At 43.1% G+C, this 27,513-nt stretch overlaps 2 protein-coding genes and 1 long non-coding RNA gene across 3 annotated transcripts; 1 reads left to right on the top strand and 2 right to left on the bottom strand.

Moving 5' to 3' along the window:
• Positions 1–819: 819 nt before the first annotated feature.
• LOC116221073 lies at positions 820–3,294 on the bottom strand. Its single transcript, XR_004164001.2, has 3 exons — positions 3,190–3,294; positions 1,832–2,043; positions 820–1,345 (listed from the first exon to the last, which is right to left on the bottom strand). It is a non-coding gene; the product is annotated as an uncharacterized LOC116221073 (long non-coding RNA).
• Positions 3,269–9,377, top strand: pold2 (polymerase (DNA directed), delta 2, regulatory subunit). The gene is made up of 11 exons (XM_012815948.3): positions 3,269–3,431; positions 3,933–4,157; positions 4,525–4,646; positions 5,125–5,248; positions 5,370–5,484; positions 5,656–5,854; positions 6,783–6,863; positions 7,120–7,277; positions 7,624–7,751; positions 8,141–8,242; positions 8,513–9,377. Exons 1-11 carry the CDS (start codon positions 3,281–3,283, stop codon positions 8,668–8,670), a joined length of 1,563 nt encoding a protein of 520 aa, XP_012671402.2. The 5' UTR covers positions 3,269–3,280; the 3' UTR covers positions 8,671–9,377.
• On the bottom strand, positions 9,211–27,393 carry aebp1b (AE binding protein 1b). Its single transcript, XM_012815947.3, is given in 21 exon segments — positions 9,211–10,624; positions 10,922–11,021; positions 11,246–11,265; positions 11,268–11,384; positions 11,653–12,370; positions 12,578–12,757; positions 13,124–13,320; positions 13,673–13,796; positions 14,057–14,145; positions 14,579–14,723; positions 14,818–14,902; positions 15,339–15,478; positions 15,756–15,865; positions 16,730–16,801; positions 18,554–18,607; positions 19,631–19,681; positions 20,245–20,319; positions 20,588–20,731; positions 21,113–21,262; positions 21,532–21,825; positions 27,011–27,393. Coding segments are annotated over 21 exon segments (3,675 nt in total). The 5' UTR covers positions 27,282–27,393; the 3' UTR covers positions 9,211–10,085.
• Positions 27,394–27,513: the final 120 nt, after the last annotated feature.

Genomic DNA, 27,513 nt, shown 5'->3' with positions numbered 1-27,513 from the left:
CCAGGGAGAACAGATCATAAAGTGGGCATGGCCGGATCTGATAATCAGTTACTTCAACGATGCCCTGCGAGTCATTTGTTATGACACGAAAGGGTCTCCAAGTGAAAGCTACGGTTCCAACATGTAGGCTACTGTTTAGTCTGTTTGATGAAGTTTGCACCAGATCTATAACCAAGTGGGCAAATACGTATTCTTCTAGGCTGCTGAATGGCAATGTTGTGAGGAGCTGTAGAAATCAATCCAACATGGAAATTAGATTAAATCGTAGGTTTCTCTTACACTGGAGAGCAAATTAATGGTGTTTTTGATACAAGTCAAACTAATTTAATGATGTGCTGTGTTCATATGGTTACTTATACCTTTACTATGTGTAATAAAAAAGAGGACTTAAGATGACTCGATAGATAGATAGATACTTTTTTGTCCTATTGATAAAACTCTACTAAGAAAGACCCGTCAACATATATGGGCACCAACACCAGCAGACAGAGACATTACAGAGTAAACACGCACAAAAAATTATGAAGACAAAGAGCAATTCATAACAATCTGCCTATCACATCCTAAAATCTTATTCTGTACAATCAGCTATGGTACATTCCCATATGTTCCAAACTAAAAACGTACAATTTGTTGTTGCACAAGAATAGTAGATGACATACCAGTTAAAAGGTTTTAAAGAGGACTTGGAAATCATTAGTGTGGATGAAGTAAGGTGAATGCCTTAAACATCGGTGAAAAGCTTACATAAGTGTCAAAGGAAGACAGTGCTTTTCTTGCTGTTAATTACATTAAGACATCTGATCAAGAACCCAGACATTCAATGATACAGATCGTTTTATTTGCAATTGCTCTTGTGTATGTTTTCAAGAGATACATGAGATAGAAGAAGAATGAGTAGATATTCTCTACAATTTGTAAATTTACTTCCACAGTTAAGAAAAGAAACACACTTTAATCAGTCCAGAGGGAATTTAACTGGCTAAGTACCACCCCATTAATGCCTCAAAATAAAATGGCATGATATCCAAAGCCCTGAAGCAAAGGAATGGCTGATTACACTCCATGTCCATCAACTCATTCCATCTGCTGTTGCACTGCCCTTGAAGAAGTCAAACACTGGGAACACTGAGCTGTCCTCCTGGCCCTGACAGATGTGTGTGACAAACAGGCACTGATAGCTCCAGAAGAGCAGGAGGATCATGACAGTCAGGCCAAGGAGGATAAGGATGGCAAGCAGGAAACAGTATTTGGCCATGTGAAGGTAATGGGACAGCATCGTATGTGTAAAATGTATTTCCAGAGCTATCTTGTCATGCGATGGTCTGATGACTGATTTGGAGATCTGTTTGGTGAGAGATCCAAAGGTTCAGAGAATTGTTAAGCCTAATCTATTACTTGGACAATGAATCTGAACAAAAAGAAAAAAAAACAGCTGTCCATGTCTCTCAAATGGCATTTAGCAGCCTACATTAAATATAGTATATAGTACATTAAGTATATGTTTTTGATAAATGTTATTGAATGGATGTCCTCTCAAACCAGGAAGAATATTATAGCTACCCAAAGCTCACAAAGTGATACATTCAACCATCCTGAGTGTCTTAGGGATGTGCCCTTTGGCTGAAAATAGATTTGTCGTCCAAGTAACAGCTAAAAGCTAAAACCACTTTAGTGTTACTGTGACAACAGGACTACACTGAGGGTGATCAATTGCCATGGTGTTTGCATGGTAGCTCTTGTTTTCATCATCAAATCTTTTAGAACCAAATCCGTAATAATATGCTATCTTAAACATCCCTTTTCAAAATCCTACCATAGGATGACTTACCTTCAAGTCTGAACTCTCTGCAGGCCACTGGTTGGTTATTTCAGGAAGCGTAAAATACAGGGAATGTTTCAGACAAGCGGAAGTGTAAGAGCTCTGCACATTCACGGTCCTCGGCAATCAGTATTTGGATTACATCCCCTTCAGAGGTCAAGACTGACAGATTCAGTACTGCCCCTTCCTGAGAGATATGGCTTGCACTGGGTGTCATCGCTCTTCAAGAAAAAAAAATATATAATTGAAGAAGGTAGTGACAGCATATTGTTAAAGTTAGAATGTTTTGGAGATTTTCATGTTTTGGAGCAGCTAAATTATCAAAAGCACTTGAGTTTGACATTAATGTTTGAAAACATCTTATGAATGTAGTAAGGCAGTCCATACTATATTAAGATGGCAGATACAGTTGAAGTAGCACATCTGTACATTTGAAGATGCCTGTGAAATATATAGCATGGGTTCTCGTACTTTTCTCATTTTACAGAAATGATATTACTTTCTACTGGCAATCAATTTATTTTAATTAATTAAAACGTAACTGTGACTAAAGGTATACCAACAAACTAACATGATTTACTAAAAATACTGTAGATGACAAAAGGTTATCCTCTTTTCTTTCCAGTGTTTGCTTTTCTGATTAGTGTAAAAATCCACAACACTACCTCAGAAACAAACACTTTCAAGGTGACTGATGTTTTGATTTCCCTTCACTGGCTGACTCAAACTTGTGGCCTGAACATGTAGGCTGTAAACAGAGGCACCCGTATAAGCTTAGCTAGGCAGAGCTGCCAACTCACACGGTTTCGCCGTGTGACACACGCTTTTGCATGTTTTCACACGCACTCATGCCACACATCCAATTTCTCACGCCCCCCAAAAAATCTGATTTTGGGTCGAGACGCGTTCGTTCCTTTTCAAACTAATGTGATATTTAGCAAATTAATTCCAATTCCCTGATATTTGAGCCACCAACGTGTGTGGCTGCGTGCGCAGCAAAATTTTGGTCACCCCCGACAGAATCTCACTCCAAGGTTTTTTGAAAAGTTGGCAGCTCTGCAAAGGCTTTAATTTAATTCCAGGGGGGGGGGGGGGTATTCCAGGTACGTGGTTTAGTGACAAACCTGGGTAAATTAACTTACTTACTAAATTTTTCTTACTAAATTGAACAGGTAGACTGTTTTTGAAGAACAATGACATTACTTATCATCTCAAACCACTCACAAAATACAGCTTAGGCCTACAAATAAGATAGGCTAGGTCAACCAAACAAAGTTCAGGTCGCATACTTAAAAAGTAATTGGGAAATGAATTGCAAGTAATCACAAATTATGTTACAGGAAATGTAAAATAAATCAAGTTTTTACCGAAATGTAAAACGCATTCACATTATTTTCTTTGCTGGGCATTTAGTACAAACCAATTTGACCTCAACAGTATGGCGCTCGTATCTGTCCTATGACGACGAAGTTCAAAGGTGAAGTATTTCGCGGGAGATATCAATGTTGCAGAAACATTGCATGTAGGATACTGCGAAATTGTCTTGGAATCTCATTTTATGTAAAGTTACATATTCCAGGTTCAATAACAGTCATCCAAAATAGCCGAGGTAAGAGTGCACATTTTCATTATGCGGTGAATAAGTAGTCCAGGCAGCCAGTATGGCATATAGACGAACTGTGATTCACATTGGACGTGTTAGCTAGCTAGGTTAGCTAATGGTAAGCAGCTAACAACCTAAGTCAAATGATTCCAGTCAGGTAGCGTAGATGTCAACAAAATGACTACCAACTAGCTTTATTGAATTGGTATATTTATTAGCTATCGGGGCTTCAGACTGGGTCCTTTGTCCAAACAGCTTGTATAAAATGAAAGTAAACACATTCGCTAACCTTAGCTAGCTGCACAGTAATGCAAATGCTTTAACGTTACTGGAGTAGTTTATAATGAAGGAAACTTAACATGAATGCAATGGTGCACTTTGGCCATTCAGTTTAACAGATTTTGCCTAACGTGAGTGTCGTTAGGGCTGCTAGCTGTCATCATAGGTATTGGCAAACTTCTTAATCTGTGTATTTAAAGTTCACATTGCGATGTAACGTACCCGCAGGTATTGCCATGTTCTCCGACATAATTGAGCATAAAGAGCCTACACTGCTCCAGCCGCCCGGTTCGGAGCAGCCCGTGTTTCAGCGGGAGCAGCTGCCATACGAGGGCTGCTCGGAGCGCTTCCGACTGGGTGAGCGCAGCTTCAGTCGACAGTACGCGCACATATACGCCACTCGTCTCATGCAGATGAGAGACATCCTTGTCAAGAGAGCCAAGCAAAAGTGGGGTAAGAGACTTATATCGCTGTCAAGCTGTTATTTATAGGTGATAACTGTCAATGTTTCCTGTTGCCTATTATCTCTACGCCCTTACAGTGCCATCGCTGGCATTGTCATTGTGGGCATCCTGTTGGAAGAGTAGAAATGTAGTTTTGATACTCTGCTGGGTAGTAAATATAACATCCACTGTACCTGTTACTGCAGGTGTTGTGAAAAGACTCCTCTTCTCTCCTCATACAAAGCCAAAGGCCAACCAGTGTTGCTTTGTTTGACATTTGGCTCTTTCCTCAATGCTGTGGTTTCTGCTTATTTAGAAGATGCAAACTTGTGGGGCACTGTGCGGCAGAATTGAACCAGAGCCATGTGTTTCTGCAGGACAGTCTGTGCTCTTGCGGAAGTTATGCGACCTGCAGATGGGTGAAAACTGTGTGATTGTGGGCACCATCTTTAAACACATGGAACTTCAGCCGTCCATCCTGAAGGAAATCAGTGAGGAGGTGAGAATGTATCACTCTCTTATCACCTTTTCCCCCTGTAATGGGATTCCATGGGAATCCACCCCCACCCCAGCACGATCTGCTTTCCATCTTTCCCTATTGTGTTTACCTGACTGAACTGATCAGTGGTGTCCTTGCTTAGCTGATTTAACTAACCAGAAGCATTGTCATGATACTGATTACAACCAGGTGTGCTCAGAGCTTGGAACCTGTACTGAAAACCCTGACCTACAGCAGTCATTAGTCACCTACCAATCACCTACCAAGTTTTCAACGTAAGATGACTCAATCTTGACTGGAATCATATCCTGGTTGTTGGTTGAATGGTGATGGGAAAATTAACCCACCTACACTTGTCTTCCACTGAGCATGAAAACCCCTCTAGTTTAGTGTCAACCAATAGAAGTTCAGCCTCATGGAAGAGCACTTGATGTGCCATGCTTGTGAGGGTCCTAAATCCCCTCTTTTCTCCTGTTAGCACAACCTCTTACCCCAGCCACCTCGTACCAGATATATCAGCCAGTCAGACGAACTCATCCTGGAGGACGAGCTGCAGCGAATCAAACTAGAGGGAAACATTGATGTTGCTAAGTTTGTCACAGGTAGGGTTGCCATGTATGTAACTGGAGTTATTGTCTTACCTGAGTGAGACCGGTGATTTTTGTTAAACCGTTTTGCGCTGTGTCCATTATTTTGGGTATTGCTCCTGCTGTTTTTCTAAAGGGAGTGTGATTGCCATCATCGGTGCAGAGAAGAACGATGGGAAGTTTACTGTTGAGGACTTCTGCACAGCAGATATGCCTGCCCAGACACCCAGAAAGACCCCAGAGTCAGATAGGTGAGTGCCTTTGCAAATCACTATACTGGCAATAATGTTCTTTTCAGATGACCTTTATAAAGTGTAGTTTTGAAAATGTGTTGTATATAAAATATTAATGTATACATAAGTATAAGTGTGTATATATAAACACCTCCTGATCATCGTCCTCGGTTCTCTTGGCCCTGACAGGTTTGTTTTGCTTGCTTCTGGTCTTGGGCTTGGTGGTACCGGTGCAGACAGCATGCTAGGTCTACAGCTGCTGGTTGACATGGTAACGGGACACTTGGGTGACGAGGGAGAGCAGAGTGGAGCGGCATCCATCTCCAGGGTTCTGCTGGCTGGGAACCTGCTGAGCCAAAGTACTCAGGATAAGGACTCCAGCACCAAGGTGAGGCTAGTGGAGTGGCGACAGCAAGGCGCACTGGGGGTATAGTTTGATGTGACACATGACTGAAGACTAGGGGAGAGGCATTTCAAGCAAAACTACTATTTGATAATCACTGGGAACTATTCGACTACTATTTGACACCTCCCCCAATCCCACTGCCCCACACACTTCTATCTGACGGGTAGTAACCATACCCCTTCTTCTTCTTCTTTTGTTTAATGATTTAAAAACTGTTGTTTAATCCAATTTAAAAACAAGGGAAAATATTTTTTTTATATATTCGAATATTCAAAAATCATGAACCATCCCTTACAAGGGAGAACATTTCCCATAAACCCCCCTGATAGTTGTGTACCCTTAAATTACAGTTTTTCTTTTAAATCAGAGGTCAGATCAGCTTGGCTGGCTTCATGGCTTTGTTCACTAGCACCTGAAGACGCATTTTTGTCTCCCGTCGCTGTTCTTAATAAAAACCAAACTCGTTATAACTGTTATAACCCAATTTAGCTTGTTTAGGCTTAGTGTCACTTGACGATGTGGACTAACTCAAATATCTCTCCATGCTAGTGAGCTAGCTGGCTGGCTAATAAGCCAAGTAAAGTATCTGCAGGAACGGTTCCTTGCACTCCTGAGTGAAGTGATTCATGACAGATTGATGTGATGTGTCACAATTTTCCAGTTTCAAATGGCCCAAAGTTAACGTGGGTGAGAGTAATGGACACAGTATGCTGTTTTATTGGCGCATGGTCTATTGATGTGAATTTTATTAACAATACAACACAGTTTTATGATGTATAGTCCCACTGCAACAGTGTCCCCTTTGGTACGGTCAGTTTTGTGATGTAAACAGAGGATACATTAGCCTGTACATTGGCCTACATGTCCCTGAAACATAATCTTCTTTCGTTTACTTGTTCTCTTTTCCTAGGCCAAGTACCTGACTAAGAAGACACAGGCAGGCAGTGTGGACGCCATCAGACTGTTCGATGAGCTGTTGGTTCAGCTGGTGGTAAGAAAGAAAAACTAAGTGCACGGCTGATCTGCCCTGCAAGAACATGTCTTATTATGCTGGATGGAGAACGAACAGCCTAATTATTAAGGTTTCACAAGGTTGAAATGAATAATAAAATAGAAATGCTTGTTGACTTACCATAGCAACGTAACATTGAAGGTGCATATGATTTTATATTTTCCTCTACTCTGTTTATTCTTTTGAACTGGTTTTGGTTATTGATGTACGTGTCCATTATTTCTGTCCTCTTAAGGCCTCCGTACCTGTCGATGTCATGCCAGGCCAGTATGACCCCACTAACTACACGTTGCCACAGCAGCCTCTGCACCGCTGCATGTTCCCCCTCTCCACTCCCTACCCAACCCTGCAGCTGGTCAGCAACCCCTATCAGGCCTGTGTGGATGGCGTGCGGTGAGTGCTGCCAGTGCCTGCTTTCAATGCTGGAAACCCCCCACATGTTTTCTTCTCATTCAAGGCAACCTCGAGTGTTGTGAATGTAGATGTGATAAGTTAGTAATGGTGTGAGGGCTCATTTGGAATTGAGCCCGTGGCATCTCTGTGAAAATCTCAGTGGTTGAAGCCAGAATCAGCCAGCTGCTCCGGTTTGCTTTCAGTGTTGTTGTTTTTTACGACAGTCTTGTACATAACACAGTCTCATCCAGCTTTGAATAGAAGTGGCTCACAATTCCATTACCAGTCTGAAACTGATAACGTTTGGAATGTTAATGAAATCCCCCCCCCTCGGCCGACTCCGCAGGTTCCTGGGCTCCTCTGGTCAGAACGTGAGTGACATCGCGAAGTACAGCAGCATGGACAACCACCTGGAGATCCTGGAAACCACACTTCGTCTGCGTCACCTAGCCCCCACTGCTCCTGATACACTTGGTAAGAACACACACACACAGACACAGACACAGACACACACAGACACAGACACATACATATGTACATATGCATCTACTCAGATCTTCATGTTGTTGTATTACGTTTCCACAAAGCCTAGTAGTGTTTCAGTTATTATAACAGAAGAATTTTCAATAATCTTCAAATTGTATGACCTCTTAATGAGGCTTGTATGCTGCAAAGGTGTTTGGAAACCTGCCAATGATCATATTTTATAAATTGTAGAGCAATTATCTTAATTAGCTTTAACTGCAGTTAGTGTGGCAGAATCACTCTTGGTGTGGAAGAACCATGCAAGTATCTACAACAGGCTAATGCCGTTTCCTGCTCAGTCCTCTTCATCCATCGCTCTCCCCTTCCACTGTCCACAGGCTGTTATCCGTTCTATCAGAGTGATCCCTTCATCCTGGAGGAGTGCCCTCATGTTTACTTCACTGGAAGTGCTCCCAGTTACGAGTCCAAGCTCATCACAGGTAGGTGCAGGTCTCCAGTTCACCATTTGGGCATAGACACACATCCTTAGTGGAACAACCAAGGGGCTCATTTAGCTCATGTTAGGTTTGCCCTCTTGTGCAGTTCACTGTTTGTTGTGTCTGGCTTTATGAACCAGACATTCCCTTGTAACTCAGGGTACTGTATGTTTTAGGTATTGCTTTGTTATTTGTTTGTAAAGATTTGGTTATTTGTGAATTTTGATTTAAAACCATCTTTCCCTCTCTTTCTTTTTTTCTTTCTCTCTGTAGGACCTGAGGGGCAGGAAGTCCTCTTGTTGGCCATCCCAGAATTCAGCAGCACACAGACAGCCTGCCTTGTCAACCTGCGCACCCTACAGTGTGAGCCAATCAGCTTTTCCTCTTTCACTGATGAGGATGAAGAATCTGAAATGAATATCAGCCACTGAAGCACTGCAGTTGTATTTATTGTCCATCGCAAGGATTTGAGTCTATGATTGGTTAAAAGGATCTCAACTTATACTTTACAATACCAAGGCATAACGTGTCTCTTGTCATTACACCTTGAAAGGAAGGATATGAAAAATCAGGTTTCGTTGGATGGCTAATTCTTTGGCTCAGTCTGTGTATTTTGACGAGTGGACTAGTCGCAAGCGACTGTTGCAATTATACTGGCTATGGAATTTCCCTGCTATGTTGTAGTCACCTTCTGATTTGTTTTTTTCTCTTTTTTCCTCCCATGTGAGCAATGATTTCAGTATAGAAATCTCCCCATGTGAAGCATTTCAATCACTTTGTGTGAATTGGTGTTCTGTTACAGTGGTCAACTACCACCTGTCGCAAAACAAAACTAGCATTTTATTAAAGAATGGGCCGTGTTCATGATGACAGATCATTTGAGACCTTGAAATGGATCAGCTGTAGATCTTTGTGGGTTTGGATGGATTATTATTGCATTTAGCTTACAGTGACATGACAGAAGACGATAGCACTATGTAAACAAGCCTTTATTAGCTGGAAAATAAAGTCCTTGACCTCAGCTAGACATTGAGGATCTTTCTGAATTGTTCAGTGCAACCCCTCAGTGGGATCTGGAGCAGTTGCCTCTGAGGGTGAGAAGTGTATAATGTAAATAAAAACATTTTTTGTAACGAAATGACAAAGTCTTTGACATCTCTTTGTGCTCCTTGCATTTCTGTCTTACATTTCTTTATATTACACACTCTACCTTGTCATTACAAAAAATGTTTTTTTTTTTTTTTTTTTTTTAAAGTCATTAAGCGACTTTTTTGACAAGCCCAACATTGCAAACATTCCCCATTCCATCTCTGTGTTCCTGGGTTTGGAGTTTGTATCTCCAAAAGCTTCAGACAATGAAACCGTTTCTCTACAGTTGTCAACCAAATAGTCAATGTAACAAAAACAGGACAGATTCACATAGCTTTCTAGGGATGAGATAACCCTATCTTCAATCTTACGATATGTGCCTTGTGTGATGCAAATTGAAACGTAGGTGTGTGAGATGTGTCAGTGGGGTGCTATTGTGTTGGATGTCTTACAATACAAGTCTCAATCTCCATGTGTCTACCTATGGTGCTAGAGTGGACAAAGACTGAAGACAAACTGACAGGTGATAGAGGAACACTAGACCTAGTCTGTCCTCTGAAGAGATGAACAGAAAGAATAGTTGTAACAAGACAGCTTTATAGATGTTATTTTGAAATGCACCTAAATGCTAACAGAGGACAAGATGGTGCCTGTTATACCCCTTTTGATAATAACTGGGGTACCAATTTAGGAGATGTGACCCTGGTCCTAAATCTGAACTTTGGGTTATTTAATTCCATGGAAGCGTCCCAGTTTTTTAATAGTCAACATTGTAGTTGTAGTCCACCCCCAGGTTATAATCAGTGGGTTGAGTGTTGTCCTCGAGCCAGGAGTAGTCCCAGGCAGTTGTAGGAGGCTGTGTGGTTGTGGTAGTGGTGGTGGTGGTGGTGGTGGTGGTTGTGGTTGGGTTGATGGTCGACATTAGGCCCCGAAGCCTCTGCTGGCGAAGGTAGCGCAGCCGTTTTAACCGGCGTAAACGGTTGGCTCTGATACTGCCAGACACTGCTGGATTGTTCTCCGAGCCCACTTCTGTCACGGTCTGTCTGCTGCTGCCGTATCCTTTTCCGTTACCGTATCGGTTTCCATGGCCTAGGACACGAATGGGCTTGTTGCCATGTAAGGCCATTATCTGCTTGATGCGGTCCCAGTTTGACTTGCTGAGGTCAAAGTTGCATAGGGTTGCACCGGGGTCGAAGCCCACCACGCACATCTTGACGAGGGGGGCGTAGCCCTCTGCTCGCACGGTGACGCGGTATTCTCCCGGATTCAGCATGCGCCAAAAATCCCCGGACTCCGCTGGGGGAGGAAAAGAGAAGGGAAAAACCAGAAGGAGAACAGAAATGAGCGTACGCATACAGGGGAGAGGGGATGGGGAAGAGAAAAATAGTAAGAGTAGTCACTTGTGGAACTATCGGCTCAGTGGCCTGCTCGTCAGTCAGTCAACTCTTCATGAAGCCATTACAAGCAGCGTGGCATGTCCAACACTGACTTTTTAAATGAGTTGGAATCGGTTTCATCATTGGTCAAAAGTGGTACATCATTGGTAACATAGATCTGTGCAGCCTCTAGTCAGATAAGAGGCACTTAACTCACCTGTCCTCATGTCATGGTTTACACCTTCTACAGACACAGTGGCATTTGGTATGGGGTTCCCCTCCTTGTCCTTCACCACACCCCTAATTCCACGGTGCACCTAAAAGAGATTAATGTTTAGAAGTGACACTCGTCCCTACATGCTTCACGTTCCCTTTCCTTATTATTCTTTTTCATATATGGCCTGCCTCCAGTTCTAAAAAAAATCCACTTATACACCTTTATTACAAATGAATTATCTACAAATACTTAAAATATAGTGCACAAAATCAATTTTATTAACACATTTCCCGCCATATGTCCCATTCTGTACTGGAGTCTCACCTGGTCCATGAAGGTTAGAGTGCCTCTTTGTTGTTCTCCCACTCAGGGCGCAGCTCGCTCTGATGGGGGAATTTGTCACAGCCCAGGAAGATGGACAGCTCAAAGCAGTTGGTGTGAAGGTAGCTGAAGTCATTCATGCCTAAAGAAGAAAAATATGTATGATTATTTTCTCTTTTTTTTTTGCTAGAAAAAAAATCACTGGCAGGCATCACACTCATTACTGTCTGGCGTCAAGATGAAATGGAACTGGCCACTAGAGGGCAGCCTTTATCCAGTAACTGAATAGTGTCCATTCAAAGGAAGTCAGTGGTTTGCTGAATTCACCCAGTTGTTTCCTGGGGAAAAATGTAAGGCTGAATATCTAATGTGATTTTAAAGCGCTATTGTCCTATTGGTGCATTACTCACTTCCTGTTACAGGCTTCCATTTGGCGCGGTTCACGATGCCCAGCCCTCCCGTGGGGTCCTCACCATGGCAACCACCATTAAAGGTCTGTGTCATGCCACGGTGGGTTGAGGCATAGGAGACGGAGAGCCAGCGGAAGAGCGACTGGTCCTCGATGGTCCGGATCTCGTCCTCTGCCTCGGCCTCTCCTCCTCCATACCTCTCGCCCTCGCCCTCGCCCTCGCCCTCCCCTCCGTGCCCCCTCTCGTGATAACCCTCCGGGTAGCCCTCGGGCTCGCTCTCCTGACGGTACCCGTAGCCCTCATGGTGGTAGCCATAGCTCTCGGGGTTGTAGCCGTGGTTCTCCTCGTGGTGATAGCCTCTCTCCTCATGGTGATAGCCTCTCTCCTCATGGTCATAGCCTCTCTCCTCGTGACGGTAGCCTCTCTCTTCTTGACGGTAGCCTCTCTCTTCTTGACGGTAGCCGTAGGATCCCTGGCGGTAGTCGTCAGGTTGCTCGTGGTAGCCGATGTGTTCCCAACGTCTGTCCACCTCATCCTCGTACTGCCTCTTTCGGCGGACCACTCGCCGGGTCCTCTTGTTGCGCTCCTCTCCCTCTTTGGTCAGGCGGTGCATGTCAAATGGGTACGCCACCAGCCTCTCGCCCCCCTGCAGGTTGGCCCCCAGCACAAAGGGGTGGTCCTCCATCCAGGAAATTATGGCTCTGGTTTCTGAACCAATCTGAAAGAAAAAAGTAGAAAAACTAAATTTGGTGGAAATCGATACACGTGGGAAACACTCAAAGACCTGTATATAATGCTACATGCATTCCAAATGAAACCAAAACCAGGAGTTGTCACTCCTTTAGTCAGACCAAACATCTTCCACAGGTAGTTTTCATTTCACATATATGCCCTTCATTTGTCATTTTCTCAGCTATTTTCTAACCATTCCATTATCTCCCAGGAAGCCCTCAGGAATGGGCACGTGGTGATTTGGCATCAGTTTGGGCACCAGTCCCTTGTCCTCTGCATCCCAAAGGATGGTGTTGAGGTCAGGGAAGCTCTGGAAGATGTCGTGGCCCTCCTCAGTCCAGTGCCCCAGCTGCCAACTGCCCAGCTCAGATCCCTATCGCCAGAGGAATGCAGCATAAGAGGAATCAAAGCACAACACATTAATAATGGCACTTGGCTTGATCTTGGTGTGAGTTGTTTGATAACCTTATGTTTTTTTTTTGATTTTTCACGATCCAAAGTTTCTTAGGAACATTGTGATGTTTGTTATTTGAAAGTGCTTTCCACAAAATGGTAGCTCAAACACTGGTTTCACCTAATAGGAAATGATGGATCTGTACCATGTTTAAGCATTTAAAGCGTGAAGATGAAAGATAGAGCAGTGTACTATGTTAAAAATGTCTTATTAGTTCTTCAAGGCATTATTAGGAATACTTGGCCGTTATAAGGGACTTGATGGAAAAGTCAGGAGTGTGCTTACCTTTTCAAAGGCCTTTACGTGGCCGTCTGGGTTGAGTGAGGGAACGAGGTGAATGCGGATCCCATCCACCTGGCGGCGCACTCTAGGATTTCCATCCTTGTACTCCTTACAGAGATACTGCATCAGCATGAGAAGCAGCTCCCGCCCCAGCGCCTCGTTACCATGGAGACCCGCTGTGTAGCGGAACTCCGGCTCACCTGCGGTGTGTGAGTAAGTCACAGAACACACAGATCATGAACACCATGGATCACAGCTGCTGTGTGCAATACATCAGTGGAAAGAGTTGAAACTGTGTTGATGGAATCTAAAATGTAAGGTCCTCCTAAAAGGCTATTTCCCAAATTCTTTTGTTTCCTTGCAAAAGTTTTGTGTTCCATTCAAATAGTATTTCTGGTGTGGTGGTGTTACACAAAGTTGAGATTGTGGTATAGCAACCCATACAAGATAAAGACTACATAAAGATGCTGTTTGCTTTGGATGTTTATGCAGTAGTTGTTGGGCAAACTAATAGCAATGCTAGTAAGTCTCCAAGCTACTCCTTTTACCCACCAGTCTCATGCATGCCAGGGTTGTCTGTAATCTCCATGGCATAGATCTCTAGCCCTTTAGAGCTCTTGCCTAGGCTGTATAATCTGGTGATGTTGGGACATTCATCTGTGATGGATTTCATCAGCTGCAAAAATTCAGAGAGGTCATGAACTGAGCCAATGACGTTTAAACATTAAAATTCATCCAGTGAAATACTGTACAAAGCGAAGACAAAAATCCACCAACAGGATTTGTGAACTGATGGTTCCTACAGAGAAGGCAACCTATATGAACCACTGAAAAGCAACTGAAACTGGAAAGGCAACTATATGAACCACTGAAAGCAACCTACGTGAACCACTAAACCGTACAATTTTGTTGGTACCCTCCACCATATGCACACACCTTCTCCATGTCCTGGTAGCTATGGTGGGTGTAATCAAGGTCGTCTCTGGGGGTCACTTCATTCTGACTGTGGTATGTGTTGCCGGGGTCTGTGCATTGGGATACAAGAGAGAAAAACACAGTTATCAAAATAGCAGAGATTTTATGTACCAAAATACCACATATTGCTTTCAAAGTATATATCAGTGTAACCTGTAGCTAGTGTAACTAGCCTGGAATCCATTTAATCTAGCATGCTACCAGATGTGGATTTACCATTAGGTACACCATATAATGTCCCCAGAAGTTTTAGGCCCCAATAAATGCACAAAATAGATCTGTGTGTACACATTTAGGTCAACGATATAATGAAACATCAAACACATTTCAAATAAAGTTTAAAGCAATTAATAGGTGTAACTGAACAACTATTGGCTGGCACCCAATTTAGTCCCTATCCTAATCTTTGCAATTGGACCCTAAATAATTTGGTCAACCTCTGGCTGACCCTCTATGCGAAAACTTCAAAGGTCAGCATTCTACCTGGTAGTGGGCAGCCCATAAACTCCAACCTCATGCAGAGGCTGCCGTTCCAGCTCTGAGGCATGACCCTGATGTAGCGAGCAACCATTGGCTCCACAAACTGTGACATCACTGGAGTCTGCTTATCCGAGTTGGCAAAGAAAAGCTGAAGAGAGAAAGAAAGATCTTAAGGGTTTTTACCTATATATTTTTTTTTTATTGTAAATTACATGGGATATCTTTTAAACCTGGCAACCCACCCATTCAGAGTAGCCGTCATTTAGTATCATCCATTCCCGACTGTCATTACTGAAGGCGACGTAGTATGAGGTCACAAAGTCATTACTGTAACAGAAAGGTGGCATAAAGGTTATCCAACAATTTCTCCAACAAAACAGGTATGTTGGAGAATATATTGGTCTTTGATCTATGTGTGTCAAAAAAAGTGAATGCTGTAAGAATGGAATCATGTTCCCAGACTTTTAAGTCACACAACACTTCACACACTTCATTTGCATCTGATATCAAGCATGTGTGAAATGTCCATGACAAGCACGTCAGTGTGCGTGATGCGCTACAGTGTGAAAACACATGACAGGCCTACTAAATGTTTCTCATAAAAATGGGCTACATTCCTAAGACAAATGTGTGTGTGTGTGTGTGTGTGTGTGTGTGTGTGTGTGTGTGCGGGTGCGGGTGTGTGTGTGTGTGTGTGTGTGCGTGCAGCAGAGACAAGCGAGTTGTAAAAGCAGTTATGAAGTGTCAAGATAAGTCTGCTCACTCTAAGGGGTCGTCTCGGCCCTGGGTGATGACCCCTGTGAACTCGGTCATGGCGCGAGCGTCCAGCTCAATCCAGTGCTGTTTCTCCTCAGAGTTAGCGCACCACGCTCCACCATTCAGATCGTCATCATTGCCAGAGGCCTGAACAAACAACAACAGGAAGCCCCAAGCAAACTCATTAGTCTCAGATCAGAAGATAAAACTTCTGTGAAAAATGTTGTGACCAACTCAAGTATGTTGGTAATAACAGATGGTATGTCCTACTAAAACAGAAATCTGATATCAGCATGTTGTTCACATACTGTACATTTACAGATTATATGTGAACTCTACAGGTCTGTTTTTGCATTTGCAATATTTTCCAAATAAAATAACATTTTAAAATTTGCGTGTGATGTGCATGCATGTGTGTGTCTACCTGCATGTTGAGTCGTGACCTGTGCACTCCATTGCGATACTGCGACATGGATGATGCCAGCAGCTGGTCAGTACCGATGCGGTGAGACTCCATACCAAGTGGAGGGCAATCTGGCAAAACACATGAAAAGATTATGAATCAGAAATGTTGCTGATGCTGACAGCATTACCATATGAAGAATCCATACTGATGACAGACAGCATTACTATATGAAGAATCCATACTGATGACAGACTTGCATTTATATATAGATACTGCAATACTCTTTTGCCTATTTAGAATATATTCAAGAAGTTGTGAAAACACTGTTATATGTTGCACATAGAACACTTGGCATCTGCAGTCAGCCTGCAAATGCAGGGGTTATTTTCAGACACTCTACAGCGGAATGCAAGTAAAGGAAATATGTAGTGTAATATTGACATAACACTGAATTCTTTGGAAGACAAAGGCATAGAAAGGTTCTTCTGTGATTTAGAGGACTTCTGCCCCTTCAGGCTCTTGAGTTTAATATCAACGGGGATTTTAAAATACCTCAAAATATTCAAAATATTTCACCAGTCGCTCTGTAAACAGACTTACATATTAGGGTTCAGCCGGTCTGGGATTTACTGTTAATTTAATGGCAAGTCATCATGAGTATTTAGTCCGTGACTTAAATGTTTTTGACTTACTTAAAAACATTACTAATTCCAAGCATCTGTCTGAGGAAAACAAGTGAACTCCTCTCTGTTGTTTGGAAATTTCCATTGAGAGGGACCAGCTGTGTTACGGGGACAAAGCTTTGGCAAAGACATCCCTCTCCAACCAATACAAAACAAATTGTGAAATGGTTCTCTTGGAGTCATGGGGCACAGGATAGAAAGTCTTTGCACGGCCAATATGCTAGGGTGGCTTGGGACAGGAGAGACGCACAGCATTGTGTCTTCTTTAAGTACATAGTAAGACAAAGCACAACTGATTGTTATACTCACTTTTGGGATCTTTGTAAATGCGTGGCGTCTTCAGCCTCTTCTCTCTCTCCTCTTCCAGTTTCCTCTGTCTCTCTGCCAATGAGATGTTCAGAGATAATGAGGACCACCCCGGAAAGGAATGCTGTGAATGTGCTTCCCCTTAGGTGCATGAGACACACTGAGTGCCCATTTGTCCACTCAGACTACAGCCTATACTATGTCCAGAGTCCACATTGTTGTGTGAAAGAGCATCCTTGTTGTTTGTAAACATGGATGTCCATGTGAGTTTAAACAGTACAGCGGGCTGTTCTGGTGCATGTATTAGTGGTTCTCATTCAAATCACAGCATCACAATTGGCTCTCTTTCAAGGTGCCTAACTGCTGTTCTAGTTCTATGCCCTTCTGTCCTCCAGTCTCTTTCATACGAAACTATCCAAAATAAACAACAATATTTCATTTGAATATAAACCGATATTATGTTTGCGGAGCCTGTTTTTGTTCCTGTTTGCCGATTCAAAGCCAGGGCTGAAGTGTTTACGAAAAACATGGAATAGACGCCAAATCAACCAACCTCTTCAAAGGGGCCCCCAAGCATCCCTGAGCTAGACCCAGCTCAAATAGCAAACGCCTCCAGATGATTCTGCTGTATTCATGACTAGCATGACCTAATGTTGATTTGCACTTTACAAAATGTGAGACAGACCACGGCCCACTAAATACTCCCAGTGGTGCATAGTTCTCAATAGCAAGGAGGATTTTATCACACACAAGTACACATTGGGACAATTATTGGCCAAGCACAAGAGTAATGTTCTGAAAAAGAGAGCCTGATAAAACTGATATATGGCTCACGTTCACAGTTTTGGGTCAAGAAAGATACACACACACCACGGTGTTATGTGAGTGATCCACTGCCCACAAGCTTACAGGACTCTAGATAACTGAACATTCCAACCCCCTCATGTAAAACTCCCTTCATTTTCACTCCCATAGTCCTCCACTCTTGTTGTCTATCTTTTCTCCTTCAGGGTCATGTGAGAGCCATCGTCTACTTCTTCATCTTCATCACTCACTACTCCCAATCATCATCACAGTCATTGGGAAATTGCTAATCCCAATTTTGAGGAATTCGGGAGTCAACTTGTGCAGATATTTTGTTTCCTCAAATAACCAAAGAAACAAAACAAAACAGATTTACACCACCCAAAACACAGCCAAGACTAATGGTGGTTCAGATCAAGTACAGAACTTTCCTTGGATTCAAGAATGCATTCACTTTGCTGATGTTGATGCCAAGTACATTCAGTCATGTATATGGGTTGAGACATGACAAATGGAGACACTTTGAGCAAATATCCAAGTCAGCATCAACAGCTGAGTTTCCATTTTCAAATAGCTTTGGGCTGGAAGTACACTGGATGGGTAAAGAGAAATCAAAGGTTCCCATTTCACACTGGAGTATAAGTTTTTTTTTTAAATGACAGCATAGCCATGTTCTCTTTAAAACTCCTCCTATTAAGTTCCACCCATTTTGAAAAAAATGGTAAAATATGTTGTTTCTTATTTATTTCAGAACTTAATGAGTTGCTCTATACAGCAAATCAGAGTAGGTTTTCAGGGAGGTGGCCTTGAAGGAGTTTGAAGAATGATTTGGTTCTACATAGTCTAGTAACAGAAAAAACCTTTGCAGGGGACTAATCGAAGGTGTGCCACTCTTTCATCCCCATGGTGACAACAACCAACCAATCACAAAAGACCTCTACAGCAGAGTAGTTGTTTTGACATATCTAAACAAAGGGATGAATTATTGATCATGTCCCCGTAGAGAATGAAAAACAACTTTACCTTTCTCCTCCTTCTCCTTTCTTTCTTTCTCCTTCCTTTCTGCCAGCTTCCTGTCTGCAGAAAACAAAACGACCACAAGAATAGCTTCAGAAACAAGGTCAACACTCTCAAACTAAGTGCGAGTGTCAACTTAAGGTTGCAAAAGTACAGCCCCCAGAAGCCAAACACCCACTGCAAAGATTGATAGTCACACTGGATTGTGTACATAAGCTAAGGGGCCAATATCCGAACGGCTACACTGCTGGTCTTATATTTATCTTGTGCATAGATTAAAATGCTTTCTTTGCCAAAGACATTTTTTACCGGAATGTCATATGGATTTCAGAATACATAATAGACACCTATTGGTTTTTTCCAACTTACTTCACATCTGTGCAATGTTGGTAATAGACCATATGCAGTGTGTGCATGCCTGGACACTTGACATGCCTGTGACAAATCCTGACAAACTTCCCTGACTCCCTTGCATTAATCAGACTGTCTGTGCTTGTTTGGTTGGCTGGCTATCTCTCTAAATGTAAAAAATCTGGCCCGATTTCAGGAGGCCGTTCGTTGTTTCCATCTTTGAAAAAAAAAAAAAAAAGGTTTCACACAACTTCCCGACAGTCAGGTCATCTGTGTTGTGTTTGCGTGTCTGTATGTAGCCAAATTCATGACACTGAGGGTAATACTTCTAAGAAACACAGCTGCTGGGTTTGTATCATGTCTAGAACTGTGAGCGGGACACTCATCCATGTCATAGAGTTTGAGGTCACATGATCTGTGGTTGGATGGTCTGTTTGGCCCCTGTGGTGTGCAGGGGACACTGGCAGCTTCATTCTCAGTTTTTCTTTCTTTCTTTCTTTCTTTCTTTCTTTCTTTCATTGTCTTTCAATTCTCTTGCTTTCATCTTGCAATTTTGGATTGTAACTTTTTTACTACCTCTTAAGAACAACTACTTGAAGTTGAAGTTGGAGCACCCCACCCCCTGTACACACCCAGCAAGCTCAGTCGGGTACACACACACACACTGACCTTTCACCACTGCATGGCTATCACAGAGTAAAACATAATTTCACAGGTGTTCATGATACATACCGTCGTCATAGTCGTACCACGGCGTCTCGTAAGGTGACGAGGTAGGCTCCTCTGCAGACAAAGACCAACATCAACACAGCTGCCACACTTTAAAGATTAACACAGAATCAACACAGCTGCTACCCTTTAGATCAAGTCTAGTTTGGGAGTGCCTTATTCCCTCCCCCCCTCAAATGAAACCTACTTGGTTAAGACTGCCGCGACACAGAGGCTGCAGAGATTTGCAGACGTCGGGTTTCTGTATTTACAGAAGCTTTGAGGGAGTAACTGCTTCTGTCTGTGCTCCCTCAGGAAAAACCACAACTGAGACGGCTCCATACTTTTTTTCTCTTTTGTTTGGGGAGACGTGTGCTAATGGTCAATGTAACCATACTTTTATTAGGCTGGTTAAGACTATAATGTACATTTACAAGAATTTAAACTCCCACGTTGACGAAACGTTGTCGCAGACGCTCAAAACAAACTTGTGAAAAAAATGCTGGAGTAATAATGTTTACAAAGTGTGCGGGTGAGTGTGTGTATGTGTGTGTCCACTCTGTGTATGTGCGCCGTTGTCAACACTAACATCCAACAATGAATCATTTTACAAAAGGCTAGAGCACTTTGTCACCCACCTATGTCGTAGTTCCAGTCAGCAGTTGGACTCACCTCCTTCCCATCTGGAAAGGGTAAGTTCTCAGGAACCTCAACTGTTGGAACGAATAAAAAGAAAGGGGGGTGTTGGAGAGGCACCATAGCGGCTCCATAGCGTTGGTGTTCAAGACAGTGGCAATTGATATGGGAGCTCTTTACAGGTCAGACAGGATCAGTCTCATGGACATAAGGATAAGGAGGAAAATGCAATTGTGTTGTGTGAACTCCATAATTACTGTAACATGTCATAATACTTTGAACTTAAAGCTTCACACAACACACAATACCAGTTCATGAAAGGGATTCAAGTTGAGTGGCACTTGCATGTTGCATCCCAGTAGTCCTCCTCCTTGTCCAAGATGTCAAACACTGGGGGGGTGGTTGGCTCTGGATCTACCCGCTCCTCGGTTGGCCTGTCTGTGTCTGTGTCTGTCTGCTCATCCGGCTGCCTCCAGTAGTCATCGATCTCTACAAGAGAGAAAACAACAAGCATGGGAGAGAGAAAAAAAGAAAGAAAGAAGGAAAGAAAACATCAAATACAAAACCCTACTCTAAAGCATTTAACTTCACTAAAATACCCCACCAAAAAAGAGAAGAAAAAAAAAACACATAACTCATTCCAGACAAATAAAGTGCAGCACTGTGGGCCTCCATCTGAGGCAAGCCCATACTTCCATGGTTTCTGCCGTCTTAAAAAATACCACACCACCCCAACCAGAATGATTTAGGTGTCCTACATTAATGTGGCTGCTGGGTGCTGACACAGGACACGCACATTTCCAGAATGAAGGTTATTCAGAAACTCATAGCCCAGCACTCCACCATGCGCTGCTGTGGGAGGTGTCTTACCAGGGTCCGGGTAGGAATACTCCTCTGTGTCAGCCTCGATGGTGTAGATGGGCTCAGTGTAGGCATCTACCGGAGGTTCTGTTGGAGGTTCCGTAGGGGGCTCTGTGGGTGGTTCTACGCTGCTGTCTGTAGTTGTCAGGTCAGAATATTCTATAGAAATAGAGGAACTTAGATCACATTTTCGTCCCAAATGTTTTCTCGTGGTTCGGATATGATTTACTTATGGTAGGGATAGCACTGGTAAAAATGTTCTCTATTTTACAATTATCATCATGATACAGTAACAACATACAGTCTGCTGACAAAAGTGCCATACTAAAGATACCAAACTATAGTGTGCCCAAACTACATTTCATTTGTTTTAATCTGTGTGAAATGAGCGCACTTTGAATCTGTCTGGAAATGAAATAAGCCCCAACCTTGGTCCCAGTATGAGTCTGGGAAAAGGTCCTCCTCATCGTCGTACACTATGGGCTCGGAGGTGGTGGGCTCTGGTGTAGTGGGCGGTAGGGTAGTGGGCGGTAGGGTAGTGGTGAGGCCCTTCTGCTTCTTGTTCTTCTTCTTCCCTCCCTTCTCTCCTTTCTTCTTCTCCCCTTTGGGCTTCTTGCTGGGCTTGGGTCCCTTGTCCCCTTTGGGTTTCTTGGTGGGCTTCGGTCCCTTCTCCTTCTGCCTCTTTTCCCTGCCCTCCTTTGGGGCTCTCTTGGTCCTCGGGGCTTCACGAGAGGGATCAGAGAGAGAGACAGAGATGGGGAGCGGAAGACATGGCAATTTGAGCTCATCTCAGGATTAAAGACCTTGTCTGACATGTGACACCTGCTGAACTGTGTAACATTGCAGACATTCTTTTCAGGATGCAATGTTGCCCAAAATGCGGATACTACTCCTCTTGGGAGACTAATGTGGACCCTATTCTGCAACTCAGGACTCAGGAACAGATGGCAGTGGGAGTGATAGAGGCAGTATGTCCCTGGCTCCTCTTAGAACTTTTAATCAACAGAGTTGTTTGGAGGGGATAGGCTCTTGAATCACTAGTCTTTGTATGAGTGGGGAAGGGTAGCCAGATAACGTTCCCAACAATATTAAATCACAGTCAGGGATGAACATATTTACTGTATGTCACAACTGCGTACCATCGGAACTGATTCTTAGCTGAATGGGATCAACTTGCAGTGGACAAAGTGGACTGCAAAGTTGGTGTCTAGTTCATGTCAACATTGTTTGTTTCATTCAATGCAAATGAATGAAACAAAAAATGTAGAACAAAAACATTGGGCCTCATTCTCGAACGCAGTTAAGAAGAATTTAAGAGGAATTTAAGAGGAATTTAAGAGGAATTGGATTTAGGACAACATTTGGCATTCATGAAAGTTTTCTCATCTGGGATTTGCTCTGAACTTCAGAAGACTTTCCGAACTCGAAATAGCAGTCGTAACTCGGCCAGAGTTTTCTCAAATGCGATTCCTTAAAAAACCACAAGATGGCCCCGTGGGCCATCTTGTGGTTTTTTGGGGAATCGCATTTAAGAAAACTCTCCGTGTTAATGAATTTGTGAGAAATCGTTGGTGATTGCGTTCACATCAACTCTACAGATCCTCGGATTAAAGTATCATTAACAATTACGTTTCACATGTAGGCCTATAGTCATGATTCTACGAGGCACTGTGATGTCATAAAATAAATAAAAGCACTACACCGGAATGCTGCGCTCGTCTAGTGAGCGTCGTTTGGCACTGCCGTCTGTGCAAGTACGGCAATCCAGAATTTTCAAGTAGTTCCACGTTGGTGGAACGAACTGCCTAGCACTACCAGAGCAGGCGCGTCCCTCTCTACCTTTAAGAAGCTTTTGAAGACCCAACTCTTCAGAGAGCACCTCCCTTCCTAACTGGCACTTCGACTAGTGCTTAACTTGCACTTATAGCAGTTACATTCCTGCACTTCGTTTTTATTTCCTATTTCGTTTTTCTATTTCTTATGTAAAGTAGTATTTATTGTTACACTAGGTCTCTATTGCTCGTAGCTTGACTGTTCTATCCCTTGTACGTCGCTTTGGACAAAAGTGTCTGCTAAATGACTAAATGTAATGTACACGAACACTGCAAATGTAAGTGAATAAATAAATAAGCACTAAACTCAATTACGTTGATATAGCTATAGTGGAATAGAATGGACACATCTACATCCTGCAACAGTCCATCTCTGCACCGTTCAAGTCATAGACATATATAGTTGAAGTTAGATCTGCGTTTACTCGAGGGTGATCGCTTTCCGCTTTGACATGACTCGTTTACGAGTTGCTTTCGTGTAGATTCGGTCGATTCCGACTGCACACGTCACTACGGTTGCGTGCCCTTATAAGGAGCTGGCAGGGCGTGTATGTATGCAAATTCAGGAGCACGAGAACGCGCTTTCAATTTAAGAAAACTCTTCCGGGGGAGCACAGCCCAGAAAACTTCTGCTGCGTAGGACCACATTTTCAAGCGTGCATGAATTTGGCGGATGTCTTTTGCTTACGTTGTTTTTCCGAAGCCCGTAAGAAACATTTCAGAAGAAACTTCAGAAAATGTTCGAGAATGAGGGCCATTGTCTTTAGTGACAAAGCCACCAGAAATTCCACAAAGGACTTTGTGGCTTTAAGCTGGAAGCAAATGTCAATGGGCCAGTGACATTTGGTGAGTTAATTAGGTGTCTCTAACTTTGATTGCAAGTTTGTTGTAAACAAATCTCAGTGTTTTGCTACTATCACCAAAAAAGAATAACTCAGTAAAGATGTGTCCTGGAAAACTAAATCCATTACCATCATAACCAGTAATACTGAACCTAAAACAATGATATTAGTAGAAGAAATACCTCACTTTATTTAATAGTATAAGTTCCTTAAAGAGGCCAGGCAACTTCTCAGACTAGCTCAACTGTCTGTGGCTTTCGTCGTTTCCTTCCTGAATGTTTGGACTGACGATGGAGAGGGAACACAGCTATGTTTACTGAGACAGCTGGCGAACACTCAGATAAATCTGTCAAAGTTTCCAACACGTGGATCACTGGTTCTATTGGCTAACCTCAATAGCCAATTTTGCTAACTATCCATCCACTGTGTGTTTTTGTGAGCTGCAGGCCTTCTATGGAAAGAAATCCCCTGGTTACACACTCCATAAACAGGCAACTGTAACTCTGCCAAGGTCACGATGTGTGCCATCACCCTTTCTGCTGTCAAAGCCTTGAACAACCTTGAACTACTACTGTTATACTAAAGTTATGCCTGGATCTGACCACTTTAGCAGTGCTGCTTTAGAAGCATGTGCATTGGCACCCTGAAGGTCATCCTATGTTGATACAGATGCTTCAGTATTTAAAGCTTATCCTGCGTTTGTCTCCCAGGAGTAGCCTGGGTAGTTCTGAGGAGAACAATCCAGACTTTCAGCAGAAATCTATGTTCCAAATGACATCATTTGTCAAACACAAATGCTGGACTGAGACAGCTCTGACGGTAGTTGACTTTCGCTTGTGATTCAAGTGTGTGTGTGTGTGTGTGTGTGTGTTCCCACAAACTGGAAAGGCACACACACAAAACACACACATACAGTTAAACAGTGCGGGTGTTGAACAGTAAATGTTGAGAGTTGAGGTGCATACATGTCTGCTTTAGTTAGTTCAAGCACTGTAAAAGAACAGACTCTGCTTTTGTGTTTTCCTTGATCGGCTGGGTTTGTGATTCTTGCAGGCAGTGGTTGTATGGTGTGTGGACTCAGCGTGAGCAAGGTTAATGTCTGGACAGGTGTAGAAGGGGGACAAAGAGCCAAGAGTAGTCTCTCTCTCTCTCTCTCTCTCTCTCTCTCTCTCTCTCTCTCTCTCTCTCTCTCTCTCTCTCTCTCACACACACACACACACAGACACACACACACACACACTCACACTCACACTCACACTCACACACACATACACACACACACACACACACACACACACACACACGCACAAATGCTGCCACAGCTGAACCACCACCTGGTAGCCTTTTTGTATGTCTGTCCATCTTCCCCCTCCAACTGAAACCCCACAGCTAAAGATGTTACCACTCCTCATGTCTTTCCCTCTCTGCTTATCTATCTCAGTCTGCAAACTCAGTCTGACTCTCTCTTTCTCTCTGTCTCTTTCTGTCTCTCTCTCTCTCTCTCTCTCTTTCTCTCCCTCTCTTTCTCTCTTTACTTAACCACAAACAGAAACACATCCTGCTGAGAGATATGACTCACTCTGACTCTTTGGGATCAGCTCACTGTAGCGGGTCAAAAGCTAATTATTTCCATAACTTTCATTATAAATTCATCTTTCATTGAACTGGTCCGGGCATAGCCCACTGTACACCAAAATCCTTTAATATCCCTGGGCAGTTTAAGGCTGTTATTCTGTCAAACTTAGCTTATATAAATAGGAGTCTATGGCCATTACATGACATTTTTCATCTAGGGTTGATATTTCAGAATGAGATATGACAAGACCAATGTGTGAATGTTGTTCATTTTGGCATGAAAACGTCTGGGAGAATAGACCCTTGTTTTTCGACAATGAGAAACGAGTGAATACAATTCAACACCGATCATGCCATAATGTCAAGCTGGATCAATCACCAGCTCTGCTAATAGTAGGAGACAAGATTCTTTTCTCAAAACATTTCCACTGAGTCTTATACAGATGAGATTTCTCTAAAAGCACACAAACTTCTAATGCACACACTCCATGTCTGCAGTCTATCTAAGTCGTTCCATATGAGATTACACCTTCACAGTTACATAACTGTAATTCAAAGCGGTACTCGCATTATGTACTTAAATTTCCTGTATCCATATTTGGACCATTTTTAATCTATCCTCAGGACATATGGGGGCCAAAGTGAAGATCTTTCAGAGAAACAACTGTAGCCATTATTTTTTGAGGGTGGAGGTAGTATATGGTCACTTGAGATTAACTGGGTTAGGATAGGTTGTGTCAGCTACATCATACCCTTCTGTTTCCCTCATTTGCAAATGCTGGCAGTCGCACAGCAGTGTCCAGACAGTGATGCTACAGTAAGGTGGTTTGCGAGGAAAATGTCGCTCCAAACGAATGGACACCAAAAACCTTAGTCATATAACCTCAACTATCAAGGCCATGGAAAGAGGAGGGGAAAAAAAAAAGTTTCCATCTCCATTTCCGATGGACACATACTTTTCAGTGTGGGTGATGTCACAACACTGAGTTTTGTTGATTTTGATGAGTCATCGGTTTTTGTCTGAGGAAGAACCTTGTTCTGATCTGTAGCACCTTATGTGCCCAAACCTGACTCACCATTTTAACATGCATAATGCATATAAAAAAAAATCTGATGCACAGTTGAACCAGCACTACCTGTCCGTTATTCATTTAGTTCTTCTTTCGCAAGACTGTGCTTGCAGTGCATACATGATGAATTTTCTGTTATCTTGGCTCGTATCCTACTGCAGATGTGTTGGGTGGTGTTGAATGTTAGACACGTGTGTGTGTGTGTGTGTGTGTGTGTGTGTGTGTGTGTTTGTGTGTGTGTGTGTGTGTGTGTGTGGGTGTGTGTGTGTGTGTGTGTGTGTGTGTGTTATTCCACCAAAGTGTGGTCTGAAAGGTTTCAGCATGTCACTGAGGAAAGTTCTGGTTTAGCTCAACTCTCTCCTGCCTCTTATCTTTTTTCTGATCTGTCTTGTACAAAACACCTTGAGTCAGATGGTGATGAATGTACCTTATCAGGTCTGCCATTTATCTCACTTATTTTACCATATGTCAGACAGATAAGAAGAAAGGTATTTTAGATATTCACATGTACATTATTCAGAAAGCATGACTATACTGAGTCCATATTTTAATTGTTTAGGGCCAATACCACAAAAGCAGCAGCTTTACCTGTCAGCACAGCTTCTGAAGACCTCTTAGCCACTGGCTTGACCAGTCCAAGTACTCTTTGTAGTCCTGTAGCACTGGGCTCATCCTTCGCCAGTGCTGCTTCCCTGTCCTCTTCGTCCTGGGGTGAGTCTCTCTGGCTCCTCACAAGCTCTTTGTCCTCTGCATCTGTCTGAGTGGAGTCTCCAGCACCGTCCAGCCTGAGGGCTTGTGTCCAGCCCAGGCTGAGCACCAGCAGACCCAGACACAGGAAGGTGCCTTTCACAGGAGCCATGCTGGACCTGGCTAGTCAGTCAGGCAGAGAGAGAGAGAAAAAGTTCCCTGAGCTCAACAGGCAAAGAGCTCAGTCCGTAAAGGAGATGTGCAAGAGAGGGGGAGACCAGGCTGGGAGCCTGAGTGGGAGGGGTGGAGGGAGAGAGAGAGAGAGAGGGAAGGAGGAAGGGAGGGAGGAGAGGGAGAGAGAGAGGGAGGAGAGATGGGAATGGAGACAACAGTGCGGCAGGAAA

The sequence above is a fragment of the Clupea harengus genome, chromosome 7, assembly GCF_900700415.2.
Source record: "Clupea harengus chromosome 7, Ch_v2.0.2, whole genome shotgun sequence".
Classification (NCBI taxonomy): Eukaryota; Metazoa; Chordata; class Actinopteri; order Clupeiformes; family Clupeidae; genus Clupea; species Clupea harengus.
The sequence above is the reverse complement of the archived record's forward strand: the minus strand, read 5'-3'. Positions and strand labels throughout refer to the sequence as shown.

What these genes read in the sequence shown, in the direction of transcription:
- pold2 (XM_012815948.3), top strand. Translation starts at nt 3,281, where the DNA reads ATGACGACGAAGTTCAAAGGTGAAGTATTTCGCGGGAGATATCAATGT. An exon ending in AGCTGTTGGTTCAGCTGGTG is followed by an intron (nt 6,864 to 7,119) that starts GTAAGAAAGAAA and finishes TGTCCTCTTAAG; the next exon opens with GCCTCCGTACCTGTCGATGT. An exon ending in CACTGCTCCTGATACACTTG is followed by an intron (nt 7,752 to 8,140) that starts GTAAGAACACAC and finishes CACTGTCCACAG; the next exon opens with GCTGTTATCCGTTCTATCAG.